General features: G+C 37.2%; 1 protein-coding gene across 1 annotated transcript; it reads right to left on the bottom strand.

The window, feature by feature from the left end:
• Positions 1 to 3809: 3809 nt before the first annotated feature.
• On the bottom strand, positions 3810 to 10617 carry LOC131770894 (A-kinase-interacting protein 1). The gene is made up of 5 exons (XM_059086613.2): positions 10351 to 10617; positions 8059 to 8187; positions 6879 to 6959; positions 5305 to 5409; positions 3810 to 4591 (listed from the first exon to the last, which is right to left on the bottom strand). Exons 1-5 carry the CDS (start codon positions 10360 to 10362, stop codon positions 4448 to 4450), a joined length of 471 nt encoding a protein of 156 aa, XP_058942596.2. The 5' UTR covers positions 10363 to 10617; the 3' UTR covers positions 3810 to 4447.
• Positions 10618 to 10741: the final 124 nt, after the last annotated feature.

Here is a 10741-nt window from a genome sequence, read left to right as displayed (position 1 = left end):
TCAGTTTGAACATCAAGAGGTGAGACATTTGATAATTAGGCCTCGCATGACGATCGTTTGCCCAACAAAAACAAAATATTATCATAAATATCATACTCCATTGTTTTACGTTCAACAGAAACAACGTGGTAGTATTGATTCATCAACCTAACAGTGCTGTAAACGACTGAAAATCGTCATAATCAAGGAGAGATTCAACGGAAATAAAACGTTGAAGAAAACAAAACATTTCTTTGTTTAGAGCATTCCTACATTTTTAACTCTGAAAACTGAATTTTGAATAGCAAAAATTCGTCACATCCAGGTTGAAGCGTTCATTACAGATCAGCAGACCACACTCACAAGTGCCAAGAGCTAATTTTTATAAACAAACAAAAAGTAATAACTTACCGTCTTAAAGGTTTTCATGTACTCCTTTCCTCTCTTGAATTCCTCGAGTTAGTGATAACCCCATTCTACGCCTGACGCTGTGCTGATGAGAGAAGTTAGTGAAATTTATATTGTGAAAATGTGCACACCTATTTCAGGGTTAATCATAACCATTACAGTTTCCTCAAATGTGATTGGTACATTAGCTGCTTTAATTTTCACTTATTAGTCTGTAGAGTCGTTATTGGAAAATGTAATTCGACAGTTAGCTGTAATCGGACACCTGTAATCGGACAGTTGAAGCAGCCAATCATACTTGGTTCTTTCAGTCAAATCCACCAATCACAGAATTGATCACAATAACCATAGCAACAACCACTTCTCCTAAAAAATTGTAGAATTTTTCAAAGTTAAGGAATATTTTACTTAGACGTTGTTTCCACTGCACATATTTGTCCTAAATGTATTTACTGTTTTCGTAAATTATAACAGGTATGATTAATTGGTAACAGAACTTTGTGCCGTCTAATTCTGTCTGTAATCATACTCCTGATTGACAAATCAGAATCCCGCTTCGTGGTCGTCCAATTTTGTTGATCACTCGTATGATTACAGACGGACTCCACTCGATCCTATTACCATTATAAATACTTTTCATTCAGCATGAATGATGAGGATCATTCTTGGGATCACAAGACTCGTCAGATCCATCATCTTTTCGATTGACAATCAATCGTCCCTGATAAATTGAACGATGGTATTACAGGAAATTTCAAATTTCTCGGTAAATACTCCTTTACAATAAATAAACAAGGATCTCCAGGCTCACTTTGACTCTTGACACTCAACCTTAAAAACAGTTGGGTATTTGGGTGGCTAAATCGTTGCCATGGTAATTTGGTGAGACTGTGTGTGTTTATATGATACTATTGTCAAGAGAGATAGGTTTCATTGCTTCATCAAAGAAATAGAGCTGTAAACCATAGCAGACAGAGATCGAGGAAGTCACTGACTGAAGAAATATTTTTACTGCTTTCTTTGTAGTTTCTATAATTTTTGACCTTGGTTAGCTTCAGATTACAAAATTGGTTACAGCCAGACTTACATGTTAGAAGCCTGGCTAAGTTAAATCAGCGAAAAACTACTGAAATAGCTAACCTTGTTGGAAATCATTCTTTTCTCTTTCCTTCCTTACAGTACTTGATTGCAAGATTTTTTTTCCATCCCATGACGCTGTCCTAAGGAGTATAAAGAGAAATGCCATAAGAATATATGCACACCCATCCCAAGGTAAGTGCTCTCTAAAAGTAAAAGGAATGTTTGAAAGAAAAACTTAGTCGGATCCCCTTTATCTGATATCGACAATGGGTGTCAACAGGAGGAAGATATTTTTCTGGGAAAACTCTTCACAGAGCTGCCCATAAAAACTACCAGATTATAACAATGATATGCAAGCACGTTCAAAATTTCTATATGGGATACTGGTTCATAATATGCTACCCGCAAGTATTTTATCAGTTATTTCTGACAAGTCACCGGTAGCAAGTCGCACTCCCGGGAGGAGAGAGCCACTGAGAGAGTCAAGTATCGTAATCAAGGCATACTGGTTCATAATATGCTATCCGCAAGTATTTTATCAGTTATTTCTGACAAGTCACCGGTAGAAAGTCGCACTCTCGGGAGGAGAGAGCCACTGAGAGAGTCAGGTATCGTAATCAAGGTCACATGATCTGATATCCATACTGGTGTTGTCGTGCATTTTACAAATGAGCCTCTGGCTCGGATGTAAGGGCAATCTCATTCCACGTCATGACGTTTACAAATCAATTGAGTCATTGATTCATCGATACAGATAATGGATTCTAATTAAAAAAAATATAAGCAACTCAACCTTTTTTTTCTGGCGGTAGATAAAATAACTGGAGTGTTTAAACAAATTTGACGTTAAAATACTACAGTAAAATAACCTTTGTACGAATAATAAGTAAAGAATTAAAAATAAATGGGTCATTAAGCGATCAATACATCCTCACATTTCTCGCTCCTGCTCCAAAAGTCACGTGGTTCATCAAGAAGTGTCATGGCGGCTACTACCGAAGATTTGTCTCACTCTGAACTGTGAATGACATGCTCTTCCTTTTAACTCTTAGGTCTAAGAATTAATTTCACGGGAGCAACAACGAGAAACACGAACACGATATTTCCATCCAAAATGAATGCATGTGTAAGTTATTTACCTTGAAAGAGCCGTGACAAAATGACATCCATCCGTCCTTCTTCTTTGTCCAATTCAAACCGTCAGCGACCTCGAAGAAACACTGTCCCGCCTTGGAAGAACAGACGGTATCCAAGGTGTTTGGATTGGAACGAAATATAGAAGTATTTCCTGGCCCCAGAGAAACTGTAAAAGACGCTGACATTTCTTGTAGCTCGTGAGGTCTTTCCACGTGCTCGACTGGTCTCAAATATGAATACTGATGTTTCGAAATTTATTTGTAATTTAAATCAGCTTTCCGACCGAAAATCGTCGGAGGACACATCGTTAACTTTCATTAAATTTTGAAAGGAAATAGATGAGGTGAATAGCTGTAATATAACATTTAACTCAATCATTGAATTGCAATCTTTTCGCCCACAATTCGATTCGCTAGCTTTCAGTTCGCCAACGTCTTAGGTCAGTTCGCAAACATCTCATGGGTCACTTCAATAACGTTTCCGGTTATTTCACTGACTTTTAGTTTTTTTCTTCGAAGTAACGACAAATGAAATGTTGTAAACATACGAGTAAAAACTCGGCCTAGAATGGACTGTAAAAGTCGCAGCGAGTTCGAGATCAACCTACCCTGGTACATTGAATAAAGGCTAGTACACGTTCATGATCGACTACACTTCATGACAAACTGAAGTTACATGATTCAGAAAAGGCTATTATTATTTTTCCCCGATCCTGTGTTACGCGAGTCGCATGCGTGTGAGATTCGCTCATTTTCGGCGCTTCATACTTTGGTTTGTTGCACCAACGAATCAGTGAAAACCTCCAAACTTATCCTTTTCTATGCACAGAAATGACTTGAGTCGTATTAAATCGAATTTCTAAGGGTATTAAATTGACTTTGACGATGTATCGAATCGACTTCAGTTTGTCTTGAATCGAATTGCATCGAATCGACTTTCAGTTTGTGTCGAAACGACAAAACTCCCCAACGATTATTTAGTCGATTGGAAGTATATCAAGTTCTGCCGATGGAATCACTAACAGATGATAGGAAACTGCCCTGATACGTTTGCGAACTGGTCGTTAGCGAAACGACTCGTAGGCGAAACGACCGGTTACCGCTCATTTGGTATCTCTGTTACACTATATCTTTAATTAGGGGGGGTGGGAGGCACGCGGGACGTAAACTTGGTTCTTAATTGACCCCTTTCAAGTAAACAAATCGTAGAATCATTTGTCTTTATTGGGTAAAAAAACTTTTTTCAATCATTAGTTACTTGCACTATAAAACAAACTACTTAAACAAATAAACAAAAAAATAATAATACTAAGGATATATTTAAATATACTCAGATCAAACAATGGGAAAGTTCTCTGATGTTCAATCGTAGCACTGCGAATTACGTCTATGGAGAGAAAACCAAACGTTCACCAAAGTTGACCATGCTACGGTATGCTTTATTGTTAATGTTATCTCAGCAGAAAGTAACTTCACATCAGGTTTCCAATGTTGTGAATTCGAAATCTACAATAGTAAACTAATTTTGTTAAGATCTTCTCTTGAATATATCATATTTAGTAGAATACTAATTTCTATTGAGCAGACGAGCGTTGATATTCCATCCATTACAATATACTAGTTTTCATAATTACATCTGTATAAATAGCTTTAAAAGGATGACTGAGTTTGTCGCAGTAAATGTGAAAACACGATTTCTACGATCCCAACTATGATGAAGACGACTCTTGTCTACACTGTAGGTTCCTTTTGCCATCTTTTCCTGCTCAGTGTAATTTAAGCCCTGTTGTAACTATGTTGTCAAAAAAGTGAATAAACTACATCATCTTCAAGCCAATATAGGACTATAACGAGAACCCAAGATCAACCGTCTGTCCTGGTTCCAAACGGACGATATGGGTGTGTTGCCTGGGTGCACCGTAGCGGCCAGCGGAAACTGCATAACTGCCAGGTGCTACTTCTACCTGGACGTCTTCCATTCGTTGGAGCTTGAGGTGAAGAGAATTAAGAAAAGGTATATACATCGAATATACGCTACCACAATGCATAACAGACAAAATGCTATTTGATTGAAAGATGCCACGAACTTGTATGCTTTCAACAGTCATTCTACTTTATTCGACGGGTAAAAATATATGATCAATGAGTGTGAAGAAAAATTGAACGGGGAGGGTAAAATAAAAAAAACAAAATTAAGAGTAACAAATTGCCTTCCGGAAAGGAATGCTGAATAATATACCAAAAGTGCTAAAGCTTCCGTTTGTTAAAAAGAGAGAGAATATCATTGACTTAGGAGCAAGCAAAAATTGGAGTCACTCCATTGTCTTTCTAATGCAATTGATTTGTTTGTCTGTGATTGTGGCATTGTCTGAGTTACCAGTAAATATGAAGTTCAGAGTCCATGCATATTTTGTTACGTTCAAACCTTTGGTATTAACTTTTCTTCTAGTGCCAGATGATCTGTTGGTTTCGCCAATGAAATTCCATAGACATAACGCACAAGGACATTTATATTCGACATTTTGCTTGTCATTCTCACGAGGGCGAAACTTGGCGACTAAAATTCCTAGTTGTAGTCTTCTTATGGGTTTATTGGTAACTTAAGAATAATAAATATCTTAGAAAAAATTGAGGAAATCTAAAATAGAATACTAGTTAACACAACACCCTTAAACGTTAGAGTTACAAAGTATTTACTTACGGGGTGTGGTCGTGTGACTAGGTTGTAACCTGGTTGATGAAATCTGTTGCAGTGATTTACATCCTGAGCATTGCAGTCTTCCGTTGATCTACAGCGGAAATACCGCTAGGAAAAACAAACACAATACATATAATGATGGCTTATCTCAGCCCACACACTCGTTTTCTCTCTCGTTTGAGCAATTTCAAAGCAGAGTTAACTTTAACGTTATATTGTAAAGATCATTTGGATGAATCTTTTTTGGTCACAAGCTTCCGTATTTGTAGTATGTCATGTTTGAAGGGAAAACTTGAGATTTCTTAAGCCTTTCATTTCCTATGCTACAATAAATCGAGATCAAGCATTCAAATAATTTTTTTATCCTCGTTTTATAAATAGTCTACTCGACTTTGGCGATTTTCAAATGAAGTTGGAAACACTAATGTCAAAAAGCACCTTAAGTGAATGTTAAGACCAATCCAATTCAAATATAAGCCTATCTTGGTGCTGTTAATCATCACCAAATACGGTATTAGTATGAATGTTATCAATAGATTATAATCTCCTGTGTTATACATTTTTTCCTTTCCATCCATGATGCACGGTAAAACATGCAGCAAACGAGAGAGCCAATCAGAATGCATAGCCAGCGAGCAGGCCCTGGTTATCAGCGCTTCTACACGAGCGTTTCTACACCCGCGGGAAAGTATGAGACCTTGAGCAACGCAAGCAGGCGAGAGGTCTGTGATAATAATGTATGACAAAGCGTACCATTGCAAGTTAGTTTAAGTATAGCCGTACCCTCCCCCCGCTAAGATGAAACGGAAGAGGGGAGGGTACGGCTACACGTAGGCTACCTGCAGGTATCATCTCGTTATCAGCGCTTCGATACCTGCAGGGAAATATGAGGCCTTGAGTAATGCAAGGGAGGTCTGCATGGAATCTGGCACTGATAGTTAGTGCCAAACCCCAGCTAACCTCTCCCCGACTTGTTCCAAATCTTCTCGCGGGCAGAGAAACGCACGCCCTGAAACATTAAGACCAGGGCCTGTTTGAAGGCTATCAGAATGCACTGTTTGGATTACATACATATTACTAAAAAGAGATTCACCAACATTTGAGGTTTCAGTGGGTGGAGAATAATTGAAGTGTCTTGCAAAAAAATGTTCAACCAATGGCAAGCTCATGGGCAGGACCATGGGGCCAGTTGTTTGAAAGGAGGTAACGACCAATTTTGAATTGGAAGTTAAACTTTATGTAAGTTACTCGTGAATAGAAGCATACAGTGTATATTTGGTGGATTTATTTTCCAAGCTTTAATAAGAAAAGTTTTCAATAGTCTCTGAAAAAAAAAAACTGCTTACAGCGAGCTGGTCAACATATTTTAGGGCTATTGACATATGGGGCTCCATTCAAGTAAAGAGGAAAGAGAAAGAGCTGTCTAACCCTGACTAAGTATAAGAATGTTCTAAACACCTCTGCGTGAACTATGTGATATATGGTGCAATGCAAAAGCCTTGAGGCTACCTTTTTATAGCAAAGAGAAGGATAGGTACTGGTAATTTTTGTACCAAGCACAGCTTCCAATGGCTTACCTTGCACTGTCTGCTTGTTACATTCATGTACTGCAGCACTGTGTCAAATGCATCTTCTATTGTGGTGTGCACCATGGGTTCCTACCATAATAGTTAAATGGTTAGTCGCAATAACATTAGGTATACCTTAAGGTGTTCAAAGGTCAAGAGTTCTCTTCCGCAGGTGGATAACTTAGAATGAAAGGTCTACAAGATCTTAGTTTCAAAGCTTGAATACTCAAATAAATTGCTGGTCAATGTGCAGAAAGTCACAGTTGCTGATCTCCCCTTTTATAGAAAAATTGACCATCAAATCCAGCACTTGGGCAGGACATTGAAACAAAATTTTGGCCCCACAGGGTAGGAATTTAAAAAGAGAAATCTTCAAAATTTCAGATGCCAGGGGTGGTTGCATGGAGGGGGGATGATAAAGCTTTGAATTGATCAAAGCATTTGTCAGAGAGTTCAACTTAGTATTTACTATCATTATGTAAAAGAAATAATTTCAGAATTTTTTCTCTTAAAAAGGTTGACTAGATCAATTCATTATAGCAAGCATTGTCTGCAAATCATAATCATGTACCACTCAAAACTGTGATTCTAACCAAGAAGGAAAAAGTCAAACTATGGAGAAATTAAAAAAAAAACTAAACTATTGTCTCTTTTTTCAAGGAATAACCTAAGGGGAAAGAATCTTTTTGCATGTGGGAATGAATGTATGAGCCCAAAATAAAATCAGCAAACATAGAAATATACATCTGAGTGATTTAGTATTCAAAAGCAAAAAGGTATCTTCATATTTGTATATTGTACTCATTCAATAAAGTGGCCAACTTCAAACAAGTGCCCACCTTGAATAAGCTCCCAACCCTCCCCTCTCAAAAAAACTGAAGTGCACAAGATGAGTATTGATTACTACTTCTTTACTGGCTTACAATATCTAATTTCACTGTCTATATTATGGTGCATCTTCCCATTTTGTTACTATTCATTGTTTTGTGGCAAAATACTCTAACTACTGTAACAACATGTACTTACTGACATACACTTGCTGAAAATGGTGAAAATTGAATAAGCACCCAGCCCCTAATAAGCACCCACCTCACATATTAAGCATTCACTCTTGAGGGCTAAAACTTAAAGAGGCACCAAGGGGACTTATTCAAATAAACATGGTACATAAATTTGTTTTTTAGGCTACCTGTGAGGAGTGAAATGAGGTGTTTGTTTGACTTGGCCACTCCACCTTTCTTTGCAAAGCTTTATTAAGAGTGGATACACCTTGCCTCCCTGATCGACACATGGTACAGTGAAGCCAGCTGTCTTCATTCTGCAAGGAAAATTAATGCAAATGCCATGTTACTGGGTGAGGCAAATAAGCTTTGAGCCCTTGAAACTTAACTTGAAACTTGCAGCTTGATAAGCAAGTTTCAAATCCACAACTGACAAATGTGTCACTTATTTTAGCAAACATATCTGCAAAAATTACCCTAGTTAGTCATTTTAACTTTATTTTGTAATAATTAAGGCAACTTTAAGAATGTAATTAATGCATGTGCTGATTTGTATTGAATTTAACACAAATCACATTAGCCAAGTTTGCCATTGTCGGCAAAATTAAAATCAGGCAAACCTTAACCAAGACAGAATTTCTCCTTACAATATCAATACAAAGTTAACCAGATAAGTGATAAGAATAAAGAAAAATATCAATTTGGAGATAATAAGTTGATCCAGTACTAACTTCTCTGAACTAACATTATAAGAATCGTATGGTTGATATTTAGGAGAATTTACAAATTTGATCTGGGAGTTAAAGGGTTAAAGCTCTCTCTGGACATGAAATTGTTCAACTTACTGGGCTGTCTCACTGAATCATCCCAGATTTGTGTTATTTAACCCTAACATACACCTTTTAATCAATTCTATAACAAAATTTTTGAACAAGACTGGTTATCACTAGCCTAATTTAAGCACTACTGGGTCAGTGTATGTATCATGCTTACAACCACAAAGTGGGAATCCAATGTGTTAATCACAAGTATGATTGTATGATTACAGACAGAATTGGACAACATGAAGTCCTGTTACCAATTAATCAAAACTATGACAAATTTGAGAAAGAAACCAGACATCGATTATATGTTTCCATAAAAAAAAAACAATTAACTCAGCAAAATATGAGACAACTGTGCACAAAAATGATGCCTTCTTTCCTTTTACACAGGCATGACGTGTTAACTGTTAATTGTGTACGTGACTGTTTTGAGCATATCACTGAATTAATAGTTTCTTAGTGTTATGAAATCATGTAGCTAGTTTCTTAGTGTTATGAAAACATGTAACCAGTTTGTTTCTTACATATTGCTATAGCTTTGATTTATTGGTAACAATTTTGTGTCATCCAATTTTGTCAGTAATCATAATCATGATAAACAAATCAGACTTCTGTTTAGTGGTTGATTTATTTTGTTCATTACCCATATGATTACAGACTTAATCAAAACTATGACAAAATTTTCTAATGCAATTAGTTATCACCAGCCTGATTTGAGCACTAATAGGAGAGTGTACACATCATACTTGGACAGTGTAATAGAAAAGTTTAAGGGACAGTTGACATGTCATGCCTGTGTAAGTGGACTGAATGCATCATGTGTGTGTGCTGTTTCTCACATTTTGCCAAGTTAACTGTTGCTTATTTTTTTCATTAAAGCATATACCCAATGTCTAGTTTTTTTCTCAGATTTTGTCATAGTTTTGATTAATTGGTAACAGGACTTTGTGTTGTCCAATACGGTCTGTAATCATACTCGTGATTAACAAATCGGACTCTCCCTTAGCAGTCGTCTAATTTTGTTAATCACTTGTATGATTACAAACCGAATTGGACGCCACACAGTTCTATTATCGTTGTGAATTGGTTCCAATCAGTTCTATCACCATTACAAGTAACTGTGTCCCACACGTGTTGTGGACCTATAAGTGCAGCTCAAAGTTAAGATAAGGGGAACAAAATATGCGCGTTAAACTCGTATAGAACGCGTATCTATTATCCATCCACGTGAACATGTCCTAAAGTGAAATCGTTCCACTTCAAAACCTTACAAATGTGAAAATTTAAGCGAGCTAACCTACACCTAACGTGTTTACGATAAAACTAAGTTATAAACACAGAGATTCCTCTCGAGGATCGATGGAAAATATTTGGCCATAGAACTCGTGGACATTTATGGCTCAAGCACTGAGTGATGCATATTTGTACGCTTCTCGATATGAATATCTTAATGAAGTTCAATTAAATTCAAGGCGACTGGTGTGTTGTGGTTTGTTGCCTCTGCAATAAAATTCCTTCGACGTTGATGTTGAAGGTAAGAAAGTCCACAGAGGTGACATTCAAAATTTGGACCGAGATAAGTGTAAAATAAGTATTCTAAAAATATAAGTATTCTATATTCTATTTTAGCAAGGATTTATCAAGTTTAAGTATTACCTTCAAGGGCATGATGTCCAATCCTTCTTCTATCGTCGCCTCCGCTTTTAACCGTTGTTGTCAAATGCAGTCGTGCAACGCGCCAAGGACGCGCGAACCATTAGGCACCTTAGGGGGTAGGGATAGTATCAACAACATGCAGTATCAAGTCCTCAGCCTTCAAAAACATATCTATCCAGTGAACTTCGGTGTTTCGGTTTGAATTTTTGGTTTTATGAGTAGTTTCTAATTTATCTAAAAAGCGATTGAATCACGACTCAAGGCAACATTGTAGTTCAATCGTAAGCAACACCTCCCACTTGGTAGGAATTTGTCTTGATGCGAATGTCAGCGGTATCTGCGTTAGTCCCTTGGCGACTGCATGGCAACATAACATGCTTGGCACGCGCTG

This window comes from Pocillopora verrucosa, chromosome 1 (genome assembly GCF_036669915.1).
Source record: "Pocillopora verrucosa isolate sample1 chromosome 1, ASM3666991v2, whole genome shotgun sequence".
NCBI classification, from domain to species: Eukaryota; Metazoa; Cnidaria; class Anthozoa; order Scleractinia; family Pocilloporidae; genus Pocillopora; species Pocillopora verrucosa.
This window is presented reverse-complemented; position numbering and strand designations above follow the sequence as displayed.

Excerpts from the sequence above, each read along its gene's own strand:
- LOC131770894 (XM_059086613.2), bottom strand. Across the intron at positions 6,960-8,058 it reads CCTCATTTCACTCCTCACAG|GAACCCATGGTGCACACCAC; the intron begins GTAGCCTAAAAA and ends CTATTATGGTAG. Across the intron at positions 5,410-6,878 it reads TAACAAGCAGACAGTGCAAG|CGGTATTTCCGCTGTAGATC; the intron begins GTAAGCCATTGG and ends TGTTTTTCCTAG.